Here is a 20,342-nt window from a genome sequence, read left to right as displayed (position 1 = left end):
TTTTATTTTTAATAGATACAGATATGCTTTGAATATCAATATAATATGTTCACAGGAAATATGCTCATGTAAACACATTAATAGGGTAATTAAATCAAAACTGTATTATTATAAAACTAAATGTAAAATCACCCAGGTGTAGGTTGAAGCCCACAGGATGGGATCTGGCCTTACAAGTCATTCTGATCTATACAGACTTTGTATTTATACTCAAGATTTATTTTCAACTTAAAGTCAGCTAGTTATATAATAATGCATATCTTACGATTGTTTATCTAATTTTATTAATGTGTGAGATGATGATGTACACTTCCTCAGAAATGTACCATTAGCATTGGTACCCATGGGTGGAGGCATAAAGTGTTTGCAGGCCTTTATGTATATCCTAAAAGAACACAGAAGCTTATTTTGTTCAAATTATTAAAAAAACAAAAACCTCCAACAAGTAAATTGAGTTTTTTGCTATTCAAAGATGAGCAAGGCCAGCATCAAGGGAAATAACTTTTAACTTTGTCAGAAGGCCATCACAAAAAGCCTCAGAGTCTCTCTCCTGTCATGAGAGGAGGCGGTGCACCATCTAGAGTCAAATCAAGTTTAGTTTTATATAAATATATATATTTTCTTGCTTTACAAACACCATCTGGCCTCTGACTCCACACAAAGAATTTTAACAGGAAACTTTCTGAAAAGTTGTTTTCCAGGCTGCTCTCTCATAAAGCCTATTTCTTGGGGGGGAACTAAAAAACATTTTATTCTCCTACCTGGACCACACATCTCAAATAAAAAGGGTTTGAGGATATATTGCATTGTAAAAATACACCATTACAAGTAAAAATCCTGCATTGAAAATGTTACTTTAAACGTAAAAATATATTATATTTATGTAGGCTAAATTAGATTAGTTTAACATGCTTTAATGTGAAAGCAGGATTCTAGTTGGTTGATTTTGGAACTAATTTTGAACTATAAATGAATTATTCTTTTCATTATGGATTAATCTGCTGATTACTTTCTCAATTAATCGATTGATTGTTTGGTTTGTTAAAATTCTGAAAATAGTGAGCGATGGCGTCACAATTACCCAGAGCCCAAAGTGATACCTTCACAATTTTTGTTTTGTCCAACCAACGGCAATAGTCTTGCATTGAGAATTCAAGTTAAAGTTAATTAGTATTATCTGTAAACTGTACTTTAATTATCAATAGTAACGTCAGTTTATGTGTAGATAGCATTATGATTGATTGAGGTGGAGCAAATCTTTAATATTTTGTTTACTGGCACAGTAGTTTAATCAACTTATCAATGCACCATACATATTCAAGTTAAAGTCATGTTGATTTTTGCATGTAAAATAATTGAGGGAAATAAATGGAGATGAGTAAAAGTACAATTTTCCATCTGAAATGTTGTTCTAGTGGGGTATAACTATATAGCATACTCCAGTAAACTATAAATAGATTTATCAATGAAAAATGTTTTATAGAGTCATAAATCAGCACTGCAGCAGAAAATAAATTAATCAACTGGTAATTGAATACAGAAGTAGCTGTATAGTTTTCTGCAGGCAACCCTAAGAAAAATAAATACAGACTCCACCTGTGATCGAAATTTGCAACACATTTGAGGGGTGTCTTTCTACTTTTTAAATCCTTCAAAACAAAAGGTGTGTTTTGTTAAGTGACACAGTGTAGCCTGGAGTCATCCCTCCAAGTTTCACCAGAGCTACCTGAGATGCAGCCTGTAAAAACAGAAACTGAGGTCAGCCTTCATTCCTCAGCAGTGAGAGGATCCATTCGGCAGTTCAGGATGTTTACCTCTAGAGGGCGCTGCGGACTTGAAAGTTTCTTAATACAGAGTCCTGTGAAGGGCAGCATGCTACTTAGTAGAAAACACAGTATTTATATGAGAATAAATAAGTACAGTACCAGTCAAAAGTTTGGACACACCTTCTCATTCAATGGTTTTTCTTTCTTTCTTTTTTTCTACATTGTAGATTAATATTGAAGACATCCAAACTATGAAGGAACACATATGGAATTATGTGGTAAACAAACAAATGCTCAACAAACCAGAATATGTTTTATATTTTAGAATCTTCAAAGTAGTAGAATGAGAAGGTGTGTCCAAACTTTTGACTGGTACTGTATATATATAAATATATATATAATTCAACAGAAACCAAAGGAGTCCAACTACCACAGCAATAAGGAAACTACAAATAAATGCAATAAACAAATAGACTAATCAATAAAACAATTAAAAACGAACTAAAAGTTGACAAAATAAGGACAAAACTGTGATAAGTGACAATAAGAGAAAGATACAGATGAATACTGATGCCAGTTTACACATAGATAAACAAAGTCAATGATGTAGTTTATATCTCAGTTATACAGTACCAGTCAAAAGTTTGGACACACCTTCTCTTTCAACTACTTTGAAGAATCTAAAATATAAAACATATTCTGGTTTGTTGAGCATTTGTTTGTTTACCACATAATTCCATATGTGTTCCTTCATAGTTTGGATGTCTTCAATATTAATCTACAATGTAGAAAAAAATAAAAATAAAAGTAAAGAAAAACCATTGAATGAGAAGGTGTGTCCAAACTTTTACTGTATATATATAATCCAACAGAAAGCAAAAGAGTCCAACTGTCTTAAACTATAAGGAAACCACAACAAATAGGAAACCACAAATAAATAGACTAAACAAATATATAATAATTAATAAAACAATTAAAAACGTAATAAAAGTGGACAAAATTAGAGACAATAAGAGAAGGATACAGATGTATATGATGCCAGTTTACACATATATGGTAAACAAGTCAATGATGCAGTTAAATGTTATACACAGTTATTTATCAGTTGCTTCCCACTTCATCAAGATGACAAACCTTGATCGATTTTGATAATACTAGCCTATCATGTGTTTCAAAACTTTATGAAATGTATTTATTGTCTGTGTCTGTGTAGTTGTATAGTATGTGTATTTATTGTCTGTGTCTGTGTAGTTGTATAGCATGTGTATTTATTGTGTAGTTGTATAGTATGTGTATTTATTGTCTGTGTCTGTGTAGTTGTATAGTATGTGTATTTATTGTGTAGTTGTATAGTATGTGTATTTATGTGTCTGTGTAGTTGTATAGTATGTGTATTTATTGTGTAGTTGTATAGTATGTGTATTGTCTGTGTCTGTGTATTGTATAGTATGTGTATTTATTGTGTAGTTGTATAGTATGTGTATTTATTGTCTGTGTCTGTGTAGTTGAGCTGCTGCAACACTTGAATTTCCCCCATGGGGATCAATAAAGGAATATAAATTCTGAATTTAAAAAAAAAAGTGTGACCGGAAGTGCCCCTAGCTGAATTCACCCACAGAGGTTTTATTTTGAAAAGCCGGCCGGAAGCTGCGGTGGGTGCGTGTGTGTGACTTGACAGCGGTCGACCGGCCGAAGTCATCGGGACTCGGGGAAAGACTTTACCGCCGCCGCTCCTCTCCCGTCCGGTTCTCCACGGATCACTTAAACAAAACAACACAAAAGTTTTGAGCAGATTTTAACGGCCGTGTGGATTCAGTTGTGACTTTATATATTATATATTTTTTTATTTTTTCCTCCCTCAGCGGTGTTCACGCTGCTCGTCTACCCCGCGTCTGGCGGCTGCCATCGGTTACTGCTGCTAAACATGGTGGCCTGTCGAGAAGAGGAGCCAGGATTTTAGAGGATTTAATTTAATTTTTTAAATTTTTTTTAAACCCCACTTGTGACGACTGTGGTTGTGAAACACTACAATCCTGCTCTGCCCGCTGTTTCTATATTATTTTTTTTGACATTTTTTTTTTTTCTTCTTTAGGTTAGTAGACTTCGACGCTGTTTCTGTTTACGGCAGTGGACCGTGGATGATTAGAGTAGAGTTTTCGGTTTACTGCAAAAGTTGTTACTAGGCAACCTCGGGAGTTCTGCGTTCGATTTTTTTTTTTTTTTTTTTGGAAAAAGTTGCAACAACACGCGTTCACAACTGGAAGAACTGGTCGCATAGCAACGCGGCTCTGCCTTAACGACTAATGTTTACATTGACACTCACATGGGAATGAACTGGTGTCTTATATACTGATTTTTTTTTTTATTATTATTTTTTTTATAAACATTTCCCACTTTTAATTTCCATTTCTTGTTAATCTGTGGATTATTATGGATTATTATTATTATTATTATGGCCTAATCCAAACTGCATCAGAGGGATTTGGGGAATAGCTGCCCACACTGTTGATGATGATGATGATGATGATGATGATGACAGAGAAAAGCGATGGTTTCCCTTCGTTATGATTTTGAGTAGAGAGGAGTTAATTACATGGAGACTCGCCTGACATGCCAAGGAAGGAGTTGCCACTACCTGAGGGTTGGGAGGAGGCCAGAGACTTTGATGGCAAAGTCTACTACGTTGACCACATCAACCACTGCACCAGCTGGATCGACCCCAGAGACAGGTGAGAAGCTACTATTGAAGATGGATGACCTTTGACCTTCTGCAGATGCTCATCAGTAACTACACTGTGTTGCCCCCCCCTGCACAGATAACAGTTCAAATGAATGCATATCACAAATCTGCAAAGAAAGCATGAAAATTTTGGTCCTTAAATACATCATTGTAGCACATGCATTGATTGATTTGTATTAATATCAATCATAATCTCACCAATTCAAAATGCAAATATGTTTAAAAAAGGGTTTATTGAATAGTTTTAAGATACTTTGCATTTATTGTACATTGGATGTTGATTATTTTAACCTACCGAAGATGGATGGACTGGTTTTTGCACCTGTATTCAGTCCTTCATTGCAGTTAGCAGCAGATCGATACAGGTGAATACTGATGCCAGTTTACACATTGATGGTAAACAAAGTCAATGATTTAGTTTATATCTCAGTTATACAGTACCAGTCAAAAGTTTGGACACACCTTCTCATTTTGAAGAATCAAAATATAAAACATATTCTTTTGTTGAGCATTTTTTGTTTACCACATAATTCCACATGTGTTCCTTCAGATGTAATATTAGACCATGTACAAAAAAATCCAAAATAAAGAAAAAACATTGAATGAGAAGGTGTGTCCAAACACATATGGAATCCAACAGAAAGCAAAGGAGTCCAACTGTCTTAAACTACCACAACCATAAGGAAACCACAAATAAATAGACTAAACAAATGTTTAAAAAAGAGTTTATGGAATAGTTTTAAGATACTTTGCATTTATTGTACATTGGATGTTGATTATTTTAACCTACCGAAGATGGATAGACTGGTTTTTGCACCTGTATTCAGTCCTTCATTGAGTTAGCAGCAGATCGATACAGTGCCAGTCGAAAGTTTAGGTGTGTCCAAACTTTTGACTGGTACTGTATATTCAAATTAGCAGATACTACAGGACAACTAGGGGCAATGAAACACAGTTTAATGTTCAAAAGACTCAGAAGAAGCAGAAAAAATCTCTTAAAGGTTGTAATTGGCTCTTGCTATGTGCAATATCTTAAAATAATACAAAATAGTTTCAGGAGACAAATGTTTTCGTTCTCCATCTGAGTCATGTTAACTGATGAATATATTTTTCCCTGTAAATTAGAACTTTTTTGAACAGACTCTTGCACGATTACTCATTTTGTCCAACCAGAAGTCCAAACCCCCAAAATATTTAGTTGACTAATATGATACATAACAACGGATGGAAGCTGAACCTCACTTCGGAGCAGCCGGAAACCAGTGATTTTAACTGGAACAGTGATTACAAGAATAGTCCAGAATAGTTGGTTAAAGTAGGCCAAAAAAATGAGTTTGAGTCAGCACAACACAACACCCTCAATCCTCAGACTGTTGGGGGATGAAGATGCTGAGTCAGACCCCTTTTTTAAAACCAGAGACACATGTTTAGCTCGTTTATCCCCGAAACTAGTACGACTGTCTCTGAACTCTAATGACCTTTCACATCACAACGGTCCAGCTGTTTGGGACACATATCAGGCTGTAAACTATCTCACAAAATAATTGCACGAATTGTGAAGATATTGTAATTATATGTGTTTTTTAATGTAATTTCTTTATTAGTTATTTAATTGATTTCATAAGCACATCTTTGTGCTGCTGTAACTTCCCTCCTAAGGATCAATGAAGTCTGATTTTAAATGAAGGTCTCTATCTGAAACACCTTCATCTACAGGGGATTTCTCTTATACTATAAGTATTATTCCTCTGAGGAATATTGTCATTTCAGTCTCTTTTTTTAATAATGTATGGTCTCTCAATCAATCGTTATCTTCCGACACCTGTATGCAGACAGGTGTCGGAAGATTAATTACAGATTAATTACAGATTAATTACAGATTAATTACAGATTAATTGTTGTTAATTTTCTAGCAAAACACCAATTATTAGATGGTTCCAACATCTCACATGGGAGAATGTGCTGCCTGATGTTATGGTTACTTGAATACCTTTAGGGTTTGGACAGTTTGTTTGAAAAAAAACAGGACATTTGAAGATATAAATAATAATTGGTTTTAGCCCAAATGTCAAGATTTATGATCAGTTTATTAGCGAGTGCGACCGGAAATCTGTCAAGTGCGACACAGTGACTTATTTGTTAGGCAAAATATAGTTGTGTAGTAAATTGATGTGTTGACAAAGCCCAGGAGATTATTTTTAATGACAAAAATACTGAAGTTCCAAACGGTGACAAGCAGTAAGAACAACTGCTTAGTCACTCAAACCTTTTCCACCAAGCAGCCCACAAAACATGCAGGACTGGACTCTAATCTGAATGACTTAAAACTCACAATTAGGGCTGCAACTGACATATTTCATGCATTCATTGCAGATTCTTTTTCTCGATAAACTGTTCAAAAATGCCTGTTACAATTTCCAGCAGCTTAAAGGTGACGTCTTTTTTAAATGTCTTATTTTGCCAAAACTAGAGACACAGCTGAGTCTTCCTGCAGCCAGAAATCCAGATGGGACATTTGCATAAGAAACAGTGTTGTTTTAGGTATAATACGGATGTGTGAGACTGGAAACAGCTTTAAGTGAGAGTGATGAACAGAACAATGCCACTGAGAGGGAATCTTAATGAGAACTCGAGCGGTAAACTTTCCTGCAGAAAACGATGTCTGTTATTCAGAACCGCAGCCTATTTTTCCGATTTGAATTAGAAAATTCAACCTTGAAGCCGATCGACATGGTTCGGTGTGTGAACTGAATGCATTAAGAAGATCTTTGGGATAATAAACAAGGTGTTCCTTCTCACAGTGTGCTCCGTTCACAGGTGACGTCTCATTAGCTTTGAAAGGGGAGATGGGGAATAAACTGTTCAAATCATTAGAGACGGAACATGTTAGAACTCACAGGGAAAAACTCTCACGAGACAGTGCCCTTAATAAATTCCCCAGTTCATACACTCACTTGGGAATGAAATGGTGATGCAGTTGAGCTATTTTTAATGTGGTTATGCTATACATAATTGGAATTGTACTTTACACCTGGATTTATGTGCGCTTCTCTGCCATCTTATTATTTTATTGTCTAAAGCAAAAAGTTCAATAGAGAAACATTCAAGCCAGTAACCCTACCACTTAAATACACATCACATTTACATCAACATAGCATACCATCAGTTTTAGATGTCCTGCCTTTCAGTCAGCCATTGGTTTCCATTCATTTTACTGCAGTGTGAAATAAAAATGAATTTACAGAGACCTTAAAAGATATCCAGCATGATCATTGATCATGCGAGTCGCTGCAGGGAAAATTTGAACACCGTAGTAAAAATAAATGGAAGCCAATGGTTGCTTAGAAGGTTGAACACCATAGTAGAATAAATAGAAGCTGATTGCTGCCTGGCAGGTTTAACACCTTAGAGAAATGATTGAAGTTAATGGCTGTAAAGTATATGAAAATTAGAGTAAATGCTTCTTAATGCAAAACCATTGTTACATTCATGTGAAGCTTTACTTTTTGACATCTTCTACACTTTCAGACATCTTGTAGGTGGAGATAACAATCTCACTACAAGGTCCTTTTAGTGGCTTTTTCTGGGGCTTTCAATTATGTGACATGACTTTCACTTTATAGCCTTTTTAAAGGCATTTTTGATTTCAGCATAAAAGGCCTGAGATAATTGGTTGGACACTGCATTGTGTAAAATACAGGAATCAGTTATTAAGATGGTTGTTGTAATAGTGTTCACATTGAGTGGGTTGTTTAGTAAACTCCCATTTGACATCAGTTTAATGCCATAGTCATCAAAATTGGTGTTTTTCTTGACCGGTTATGAGCCAAAAGTTTGTTACAAAATTAGATTTGGCTTTTTCTAAATAACCTACTCAAATATAGTTACTTATAGCACTGAATAAGTAACTTCCTTCATAAGAAAATGGATACATGACGATGCCATTGAGGGTAAAGATTCTTCAAAATGTTCCAAATATTTCAAAATACAGAAAACTCAGTTTTGTTTGTAAAAGTGGACAAACGCTATCGGTCAGGGTTATGATCTTCTTCGCTGTGTTTTTTCCCAGGATACACCCCACTTCATTCACATTCCTGCTATTACAAATCAGGTTTGTAGGTGTGAGTTACCTTTTTTTTTTTTTTTTTTTTTTTTTTTTTTTTTTTTTTTTTTTAACTCATCTCTCTTAAAGACATCCATTGTTGTAATAGGCTTAGAGTGCTAAGCATGCAGCGCTACATGCCACAGTACCACTCGTACAAAAACACAGTGTGGAGGGTAGGGCAGATATTCACGGGGGACTCGTTTTTCGTCTTCACCAGTTCGTTAAGACCCCTCGGACTTTGACACCAAATCCCTTTAATGGCTTATGTCTGGAATTCTGGAAGCTTAGGGTTTGTTTTTTTCTTTTCTGTGTGGTGGTTTGGTGTGAGAGAACACACACATTCTTTACTTATTGCATTAGGTTTACTTTGTCACTGTATTTTATAGGTGTTTGTGTATGTAGTTAATGCTGTTATCAAGGGGGACAATAGCCTTAGTGGTTCTGTCATGTAAAGTCTTCACATGGCTGATAACTAAGTACGAATTTTCCATATCCATATATCCCCTAAAAGGGATCTGCCATGTTCTTCACCAACTTAAATATACTTTAAAATATTCGTCATCCTATTTTTGCTATAATTGGGCAGCCCTAGTCCGTGTTGAGGTTGAGCGATATGCCATTATAAATGTTCTGTAAATGTTCAACGATAGACGTTGTTTTTCAGGTTAATCCGTCGATAATGTTATTGATAAATCAGCTAATCATAATATCTTAAAAATCTTAGAAAGTAATTGGAACCAGCAAACATTTGGAAACCTGTCTAAATGTTCTTGTGGGACACCTACCTGTTATTTAAGACTTACAAATGTGCAAACCTATCCTAGGATTATGTGATTATTTTACTTGTTGATTCATTTTCTTTTCTTAGGTACGACTAAAATCTTAAGCTGCATTTGGTTTTTTGCAGGTAGTGCTGGTGGTCAGGTCAGTTTTGTGTCACTTTGACGAGGTACATTGATTTGTAAGGTATTTATTTTACTGGACAAACTAAAAACAGACAACTTATTTATAGCAAAGTAGTTTCTCGATTGAAAAAGATTGACTTCATCACAATGTAGCCCACTCATAGTCTGCATATTTGATCCTACCTGATGTGTAGTCATGCTTTAGTCCATCTACTGAAATGTCCCCAAGGCTGTTCTGTCTGCCAAAGGTACATCCAGTTCAGGGCCTTTTTGTTTTTGAGTGGCAGCGATTCTGTGTGCAGTTTTTATTTCAATCCATGTCCTTCCCCGATCACTGTCCCACAAATCATCAGTAGTAGCACACAGTGGACTGTCATGGAATTTAAATGTGAATACGCGAAAGGATATCAATACGTGGAATGAATAAAAACACTCAGAACTGGATAAAAGTAGTTTTGTATGTTGGGCTACATCCTAACATTGTGTTGTACAGAGTAATGTATTGGTAGCGTTGATTCATTTTGACTTACAGACACATTCGTCATGCTGTTGCAGTCTTAAGAGGTGGCAGGTGGAATGAAGACTTTCTCCTTTTAGTGAAACTCCTCTGGTTGCTTTTCCACTCCAGACACTTAGAGGCAGCGGGAAAAGAGAAGGAACCCCCAAACAAAGTCCTTTTAAAAAAACTCACATTCCTGAAACGCAACGTGAAGGACCGAGCGGCGCGCAAACTCGCCATCCAAAGGCCCCGATTCATCTGAAATCCTTTTCACTGCATGCCAAGGTGCACGGGGTCAAAGTGCAGCCCTGCAAACTGTTAACTGGGATCCAAACAGAGGCCGGCTCGCACACAGCTGCAGTGTAGTTTTCTTTAATACATAACCAACCATACCATCACGTATTTGTTTGTGGCAGCCTCGCAAAAAACGTTAGTAATACAGACCTGAAAGTGTTTTCCCAAACTGACAGATCACTGCTGGAACGTGAAGGCAGACGGCAGACATTGATGTTGCTTCTCATCACAAAAGCACATTTTTACAGTGTGTACTATTGTTCTTGTGGGAAAAAATTCAATCTACTTGTTCATCTATTTATCTTTTCAGGTCAGCCCATTTATACTCTTGCATAACTGCTGACACAATTAGTTAATATATTGAAATGTCAATAGATTTGATTATATCTTTTTACTGCAATTATTCCCCTCATTATTTTATACGCCATCTCCCAATTTCTTTTCTCTTTTTTTGTGCCATTTTCCCATGCTCCTGTTCACTGATTACAACCTCCGATTTTAAACGTACTACTAAAAATGAACCCCAAAAATGTCACAAGTTCTTCGACTTTCATCCAATCAGTAATGTACAGAGAATTTGATCATAATAAAGAGGTTGACAACTTCGATATTTGATAAATAAGTTAAAAAAATGCAAACTATTTGTTACTAACAGACTCTCAAATGTGAGGATTTGTAGCTTTTTATGTTTTATATATTCAACTGACTTTTTATTTTCCAAAACTTTTAACTGTTGTGCAGACAAGTTAAGCAACTACATGATGACACTGCGGGCCCTAAACTAAAAATCAGCACCAATCGTAAAAAGAATAATTCATAGGAAAAGCTGTGACAGAAAACCCCGCTTTGAGCTGCCACCACATCTGTTTTTGTGACCCGACACGGATACAAAACATTTCTGTTCCCTTCTCCTGTGCTGTGATATTTACCGAAGCCACACTTCACTGCTTCTTCAGTAAAGAGCTGCCAAAGATGTTTGAGATTTCTAAAATATTTCCCACTGCCAGACTTAGTTGTGCTTACAAGAAAAACTTACACTACATGTTTTACCAGTTATCACCCCCCCTAAAAATAGGCCTAAAATATTAGTCACATGTACTTTATTTTTCATCTCACTCTTGTTTTACTTTACTGTTGGCATTTCTTTATGTGATTACTGGCATCTGATATTTGCTTTGCATTACAATGTCAACAAAGACCGTTCTGCCTGTTCAGCCTCCGAAACATTTACATTTGTGGTATTTACATTTTGCCTTTAACCAAAGAAATGTTGCATGAGCGCAGTAAGTGAAATAAGCTTGAGTTCCTACATCGCAAGGGATGCAAGGAGGGTAAAAAAACAGCGTGGAATGATCCTTGATGAGAAAAGGAGAAGCTCTCAGAGAAGTAAACAGAAGCTTAAGAGACAGAAATATAAAAGAAAATTCAAGGACCAGTCGGCTTTGAATTCACTGCGGCAGTCATGTGAAAACCTTCCCATTATAGTCCGAGTTTGAGGAATGAAGAAAGACAGCAAGCCTTATTCTGACACTGACAGCTTTGTGTGTGTGTGTGTGTGTGTGTGTGTGTGTGTGTGTGTGTGTGTGTGTGTGTGTGTGTGTGTGTGTGTGTGTGTGTGTGTGTGTGTGTGTGTGTGTGTGTGTGTGTGTGTGTGTGTGTGTGTGTGTGTGTGTGTGTGTGTTGTTTAAAACTCGTCCTGCCCGGGGAAAGAGTCGCAGATATCTGATGGTATTTATTTGAATATCTAATGTACCTATTGTACTGCTGATTGCATGTGAAATATTCTATAACAGCCATGTTTCTTATTCTTCTTTTTTTTAACATCCCTTTTTTGGGGTTGCCATTTACATTTTTTTTTCAATTGAAACACTTGAAACAACAAAAAAAGACAACCCATTTCTCTAATTAACAATACATTCTGTATCTGGGTCATGTAGTCCCGATTAAAAAAGGTGGCCACAGGCTGTCAAAAAGTTTCTGCTGAACTTCAACAGCACTGATATAAGAAACAAAAGGAGTAAGTGAAAAGAAATTCTCTGGATGTTTTAAAAAAGAAAGAAGAGTATCAGCCAAGGTTGCCTACTCTTCAGAGTGCAATAACATCCATCCGCCCTCGCAGTGACGCATTTAATGCATGTCCTCAGGTGAAAGGAATGTTATCCCGATAACGCTCCGTCACTTTTTTTTTTTTTTTTTACGAGGAGGGTAATGTGCACAGAGACCGAGGCAGATGCTCTAATTCCTTTTTTTATAATAAATTCTGCTTTGTCTGTTAAGCATAATGGATTATACTGTGTGTGTGTGTGTGTGTGTGTGTGTGTGTGTGTGTGTGTGTGTGTGTGTGTGTGTGTGTGTGTGTGTGTGTGTGTGTGTGTGTGTGTGTGTGTGTGTGTGTGTGTGTGTGTGTGTTTACGGTTGGACCTTGAGCGGCTATGAAACATATTTGGAAGCCTTATAACTCCACTTGAGGAATTTATACGCCGCTCTGAATGAAGGTTTCTCTGACTCACCGTACAGAAATGCAGCCAGCCTCTCTGTGTGTTTGCACTTTGCCGCACGCTTTGTCAGTTTGCATTAGAGCGCCGGGGCCCGGCCTGGCTGTTTACCTTGGTATGTGAAACCTGTGTGTGTGTGTGTGTGTGTGACTTGGCTTTGGGTGATATTGGGTTTTATAGGGCTGAAATTGCACCTGTGTGAATAATCCTGCAGATTCATTTTAGACCACTTTGATGCCAAAACATCTCAAGAACTCAGTGTTTTCCGGAGTTATTCTCTCAGATAAGCTTCTTAAAAAAACATGCAGGCCATCATGTGACACCCTCCACGGAAACCCACACTTATTAATTAGAAGGTTTAGCAGTTGTATAACACAGAGGTACCCACTCTGGATATAAGTAGGAGGTTAAACATAAGCATAACGTCCATTTAAAATCGGTAATTCCTCATTTGTGGCAGAGAGAATAATAAAAAAAATGATTTGCCCTTGCTGTATACAGGGTTGACCCTCAGCACAAGACACTATGCTTTTGAGAACACTTTATTAACCTGCCATTAAACCTCCAATGAGCAACCTTGCAGTGCTCGGACTGGTCTGCCAGCAGCATGCTGTCGGTCCACATGGATGACCGGCATCACTGCAAGTCATCCATGTGACAAAAAGCTGTTTCATCTGAGCAATCTGATACCAATCTGCTGTCAAAGACACCGGCCTCAAAGTATTCAACGGCCTCAAAGTATTCAAAGCCAATATATAAAGATCCTGAAACATATCTTGGTGAATTCAGCTGATCTTTAGTTAGGAATCAACCGTAATAACAAGCAAGAACGCTGATTCCTCGACAGCACAACAAACTCATCTTATATTCTTATCAAATATAATACTCTACTGCGTGTTCTCAGGGTTGTTTGGTGATGTCAGTGATGTCACCGTCATTTTCGCACACACACACACACACACCACCACAGGCTATTAATCAATTCATAGTTTGTCATTATCTGGTAACAGCTTCTCAAAAGTGAGGATATACTACTTCTCTCTGACTTATGTAGTTGTAAATGTGTTTTTTGGACTGTGGGATACAAAAAACAAGCAATTAAAAGATCTTACATTGTTTCACATTTGATACACTAAAAGTTGAATTTGAAAAAATATTCTTTCATGGTCATTGTTGTGCTTTTATTAATGCGCTAAGGGTTTGTCTATTATTACCATGATGGCAGTTTTTAATCCACTACCTGTTCCCAGTGTGTGGGGGTCTCCCACAGCCATAGCAGACAGTTAGACCACTACAGCAGTGAAGCGTAGCAGAAGCACTACACGTGGCTATTGAATGACAGTGAAATGGAGGCTGGTCACTCTCCCCGAGGGGACAGCAGTGACGAGTTTAGACTGAGAGTCAGCCTGCGACTCCCCTCGAGTTAGAGGAGAGGATTTAGTGGGTGAGAGGAGTGAAATAATGGGACGTGGACTCCCACCCACCCACCCAGCCAGCCAAGCCAGCCGTTTTTGTTTTTTTCTGAGATCAGCCGTTGGCCGAAGTCTCCCTGAGCTAAATATAGAGCGGAGCTGAGGGGGTCTTCTCTGGGCCCCTTTCATTATTCATCAGCTGAAAAAGGAGCCAGTTCAGTTTCTCTCTCTCTCTCTCTCTCTCTCTCTCTCTCTCTCTCTCTCTCTCTCTCTCTCTTCAGCAGCTCTGTGTTTGTTTGTATCTGCAGTCACGAAAAACACGAGGCAGCAGAGGAGGAAAAAGGCAAAAGAGAAGAGCTTTATACTCCGCTGGTCGTAGTCAGCCATCATGGAATCAATGAGAGGAGGTTCTCATTACATTTGTGTGTGTTTGTTACTGGTGACTGATCCGGTGATGATACGGTCACTGAAGGCAAAGTTTCACTTTTGTTTTTGACCAGTGCTGATATTATATTTGAGTTTCAATACCCAAACCGAAACAATACCTTCATGGTTTGAGCCAGAATGACATTGTGAAAATGACCTTAAATCTTCAGCAGTAGGATCTATATTGTCGGCAGCAGGCTTATCGTTTTAACATTGTTTATATTTAATGTTACTACAGTTAGCTAAATTACAAAAATAGACTATTGGCTGTCACGTAGTACACATGCATTTCAAACCAGTGTCTGTACATTCGGCCACAGATGGTTTGTTGGAGAGAAGTGCCACCAGAATAAGATTATTTTGTGTGTACCAGTACATGTTATTGTTCTAGTAATGCATGAAGCTAGAAAATGCAGGTTTCTATTGCAAACTTGAACATCTTTTTTAAGCAGCACATAACATCTGGTTGTAAATTCCGTCACAAACGATGAATTTTGGATTGCAATGGCGTCTACAGTTACAGTTGCAGATATTCTCTGCTGGTGACGACTCTTTTCTTATCTATATTTGATATTTTCTTTGAATAGTTCCTTTGGTTTTATGAATGAATCTTATAAACACTCTCCTGAAGTCTGATCTTTAAATGGGACTAGAAGACACTGTATACAATAATAACTTCCTATAGTTGTAAAGTTGTTGTGTTTTCCCTGCTGTTGCAGTAGAGGCTAAACAACAACAGGTGGGATCTCCGGCTCACTCAGACTCCGTTATGTCAAAGACAATTGTAAAGTTGAGTTTAGCGTCCCGGCTGCAGTGGACTCTGTGAGGCCGCTGTGAGGCCGAGGGTTGCCCCAGAAACCTCCAGGCGATGCGTCAGCGCTGCTTGTGGAATGCCACGGGCCGGTTTCCTCCTATTGTGACCGGCTAGTGAGACCCCCCCCTTTCTCCTTTTCCCCCTTGGAGGTGAATAGAGGACTCAGTGAAACACCAGACTACCCACCCCCCTCACTCACATTCACTCTCCCTGCCTCTCCCTTTCAGCCTCCTGAAGCTGCTTTCACTGAGCCCGGATGTTTTACTTCAGTCATTTTTCAGACTTATTCTGACTCTTATAATATTTGTAGCATCATGTTCTAGATACTACATCATATATCATACATTGTAGGGGACTTTAAGATTTTTAGAAACATTTAGGGCTGCAGCTAAGAATTGTATAAAAATAAATTGTTTAAAAATTGCCATCACAACTTCCCTAAATCTTGAGTTGACATATTCCAAATAATTGCTGTTTGCAAAAAACAGGAAATCCTCACTTTTGAGAAGAAACAACCAATTAGTGTTTGCCATTTTTCCTTAAATAAATGTCTAAAATGATTGTTTAATTGTCAAAAGTGTTGACTATTGATTTTATTTGTTGATGAACTGATGTAACAGCTGTAGAACCATTTAAAAAAGAAGCTCATTGTGTATAATCTCAATCTCAATGTGAGCACTTTGAATGAACTGAAAGTCGTATAGATTATTGCAGGTTTGATACATTCCTGTGATTTGTACACTGAGTTGGGACGTCTGTCCAAAATGTGTTCACATTAATAAATAAAGTGATCGGTTTGTTATCCCACTGAGGGTTCAGCCCCCAGCCATACACAGCTGGAGCAGAGTGTACTAATTCACTCTCATATTTCTGTGCAGTTTTGTGCGGATAAAGCAGTGATTTGTAAAGAATAGCATTGTTTATTATTATTTTTATCCATTTAATGCTTGACCAATCGAACGTTTAGTAAAATGTGTGAAAATAGGGATGCATACCAAACATTCCAGGGCTGAAACTGTCGATTAAGTCCGTAAAAAAAGTAAAATAAATCTCAAAGGTACTCAATTTACATGTACAACGAAGCGACAAACAGAAAAACTGTAATTTTAAACATTTGTAAAGCTGAATACAGCTATTATGATATAATTCATAATGACACCATCATCTAAATTGTCACTGATTAGTTGTTTGAGAACTGCTTTTGTGTCAAAAGCAACTGTCAGTCTGGTATGAATTATTAAAATCTGGCTTAACATGTTCATTATTATCACATGACACACTATTTTTTCCTTTCCCTTTTCTACCTAGTTTATATCTTTAGTTACTGTTTTTGAATTTGTGTGGAAAGTTGGCACAGTTAGTGTATTTTAAAATGAGCTATCTTACTGTTTCTGTTGTCACACAAACACACACACACACACACACACACACACACACACACACACACACACACACACACACACACACACACACACACACACACACCTGAAATGCTTTGTCACATGTTAGAAAGCTTATGGGTGTGATTAGAGGGTTCAAGTGAGTTTGTATTGTTCAGAGGTGCAGGCACACACATACTTGTACCAGTTTGGACACATTTTTGTTAGGAAAGGGAGGTGAGGTAATATTTATAATCTCCGAAGGGCAATTTGTTACACAGTTAAACAGTCATCGCACTAAGCGGCACACAAACTGATTACAATTTATACAACTTATTCAACAGACCAATAACAGCGAGAACCAATGGATTCTTAATTCTATGCTGTTGCATCTTGGCAGAGATTGGGTCCAAGTAGCCATTAAGTCTCACACACAGTGACTTGAGATCTGACTTGGACTTGCAAAAAATGACTCGTAAACATCTCTGAGTTTTTAGAGTCTTTAGGGATGTCAGTTGGAGAACCAGTGTATAATTATACTGATCAGTTGTACTTTAACTGTTGAATTGAAAAACAGAGAACTGTTATTATTGCCTAATAATGTTAGCAATATGTTCTTGTTACCCTGAGTAACATTAGTCAATATACATATAGGGGCAAAGTACAGTAGTTTACTTTAAAGGAAGAAATGTCATGGTGTGTTTTTTTTAAATAGTGATTTGTAATACGCTTTTTAAAGTGATCGTGTACCAAACAACTTATCAGTGCTGATTGTGTAAGCTCATAGATAAAGGAGTGATGATACAGTACATCTTTTGAATCTCTGTGATATATTTTCAAGGCAGCAACCTCTGGTGCCCCATGTGTACAGCAGAAATAAACATGTTTAAAGCAGAAATAAACATGTTTACAGCAGAAATAAACATGTTTACAGCCTGGTACAAAAACGGCTTGGTCGTGTTCATGCACATGGCAACTGTATGAGGTGATGTTTTGCATTTTAATAATACAAAGGCTTTTTTTTGTACAGTCTGTGACACAGCTCTGCCATGTTCTAAGCAGACCAGATGGCGTGCAGCAGATGATTGAGCGTCCATTAGAACCATCAGAGACTTGAGACTTGACCTGGACTCTAGCTCAAAGACTTGATACTTGTAAACATCTCTGCATCTTGGCAGATTAAATCTGGGACCAGATAAAAAGAAGCCTGAACTCACTGATCAAAGCGTGACTAAGATCTGTAAGCTTTGACCGGACCGTCTTTCTGACTCTTAACCTCGTACACTTTGGAGAGGTCTTATAGATTTATGCCTGCAATTTTACTGCACATTCTTCCAATACCTTCTTATCTGTTCCTGTTTCTCAAGGTTAGAGACGGGTCAGGTTGGGTTAAAGAACAAAACATTCCCATACAGGTGGTGTCAATGGTGGAAACTTTTCAGTTTCCATTAAAAGTACATGTGCTGCCGGGCCTTTTGCACAAACAGCATCAGCTTTTGATTCCAAGGTTAACTTATACCCTCAGTTGGAGGTATTGCATAATAACAGTTTGTTTTTCATTTGATTTTTCATTTGCAAAATCTTGAAGTTACCCACAATCCCTCGAAAATCACCACCGCTTGTTGGTGATTAATGCTGTCTGGTCATGTTCTGTCTGGTTCTACTAAATATTGACCTTTCAATGCTGTGTATGTGTTTTATTTCATTCACTCTTTTGTTCTCTATAAATATTGTATACGTCCCCATACCAGAGGTATGAACATATATGTGTAGCTGAATATTGTGATTTATAATAGAGATGTTATTTCCGTCCCTCAGACTGATGAGGTCTGCGATGTTTGTTGATCACGGCGCAGAGGATTCTGTTTCTGAATCTATTTCTGATTCTGTTTCTGAATCTGTTTTCTGATTCTGTTTGTCTTCAGGCAGACGAAGCCTCTGACGTTTGCTGACTGCATCGGGGATGAGCTGCCGATCGGTTGGGAGGAGGCGTACGACCCCGCCGTCGGAGCGTACTATGTCGACCACAACACCAGTGAGTGTAGTGTTTGGTTTGACCTGTTCTTTCTGCTCATGGCTTTATCTTTATTCTCCATTTCCTCCCCATCTCATTCCTGTTCCTCAAGCGCTTCCCTGTTACCTACTATCTACATCTAACTGTATGTCTGATGTATGTCATTTAACCTATTCTTTCCGTAAACAGAAACCTAAAGAATACAAAAATCCTCAATGAAATTAGGAAGCCATTACTTTTCAATAGTCCACTGGTTGTGTAATTGTATTGTTTGAATTGCTCACTTGGATACATCAGTTCTAATAATCAGGAAGTGTCTTATCAGTCTTTGACATTGTTATGTCAACTCCTAAAATGTATTCATTGTTAAAAGTTAACCACAATTACTACAAGTAATGAGATAAGTCTGATAACTCATCATCATGTGTCAAACACGTCATGTTTGACACGTTTTTGGAAAATATTCAATAACTGGAATTTGACCACAGACATCTGTTGATTTAAACAACACAGACAGCGATGTGAAGCTGATCATCACAATTTCAATATAAATGTGCAAACACACAAATATGCTCAAATCCTAAATCCTCTTCCTTCTCCACGCATTGTCCATATAACTTTATGTTTTTATTATTTTATTATTTGCTATTCTTGGGTTGTAATCTTTAATGAAACTCTTCCTTTGGGTTAAATAAACTTCTATCTTATCTTATTTTATCTAATCTTATAATTTTCTTCCTCCCCTTTGCCTTGTTTTCCTCCAGAGAGCACCCAGCTGGAGGACCCGCGGGCCCAGTGGCAGCGGGAGCAGGAGTTCATGCTGCGGGACTACCTGGCTGTGGCGAGCGACGCACTCAGCGCCCAGAAGGAGATTTACCAGGTGAAGGAGCAGAGGCTCCGCCTGGCGCAGCAGGAGTACCGGCAGCTCAACGATGCGTGGCGGGACAAGTCCACGTCACAGACCAGCTGTGAGTACTGTGGAGGGACTGAGGGAGGAGAAACCACAGACATGGTGCAGCTCGGGTTATTTAACATTTAGGGACATTTTTGGAAGTGAGAATTGGAAGCGGAAAAACTAATAAGGACGTGCTACTTGGATCTGACTTCAATGTAACACACAGCAGGTGATACTGGAGGCTGAGTTGTCCGTAACAACAGAAATGGATTCCCCCCAACCCAAAAAAAAGGCACAATGCTCTGTCAAACTACAAAACTTAAAAATTGTTAGTTATTGTGGCCACCCGATTTAAAAACAAGACCAATGTGAGTACACTGCAAACCGGTCCTCTACTGGGTCAATCAACCACACAAAAACAAGTCAATAATAAAAGAAAAGTTTCAATCACACGTGAGAATTTTCTCTGCTACATTCGACATTCATTATAAGATAAGATAAGATAATCCTTTATTAGTCCCGCAGCGGGGAAATTTGCAATCACTGAAATTTGCAATCACTGAATAAGTGAACATTCTGTCAATGATAATGTTGATGA

General features: G+C 37.7%; 1 protein-coding gene across 1 annotated transcript in view; it reads left to right on the top strand.

Annotated features, from left to right (window-relative positions):
• The first annotated feature begins 4,172 nt into the window (after positions 1 to 4,172).
• Positions 4,173 to 20,342, top strand: part of wwc1 (WW and C2 domain containing 1) — a 48,200-nt gene continuing 32,030 nt past the window's right edge. Inside the window, exons 1-3 of the mRNA XM_054625652.1 lie at positions 4,173 to 4,495; positions 18,761 to 18,870; positions 19,614 to 19,817. Of these exons, the coding sequence (XP_054481627.1) occupies positions 4,377 to 4,495; positions 18,761 to 18,870; positions 19,614 to 19,817 (433 nt within the window). The 5' untranslated portion in view covers positions 4,173 to 4,376. The remainder of the gene's footprint in view (positions 4,496 to 18,760; positions 18,871 to 19,613; positions 19,818 to 20,342) is intronic.

The sequence above is a fragment of the Anoplopoma fimbria genome, chromosome 24 (assembly GCF_027596085.1).
Source record: "Anoplopoma fimbria isolate UVic2021 breed Golden Eagle Sablefish chromosome 24, Afim_UVic_2022, whole genome shotgun sequence".
NCBI lineage: Eukaryota > Metazoa > Chordata > Actinopteri > Perciformes > Anoplopomatidae > Anoplopoma > Anoplopoma fimbria.
Note: the sequence above shows the minus strand (reverse complement) of the source record. Positions and strands in the feature narration are given on the sequence as shown.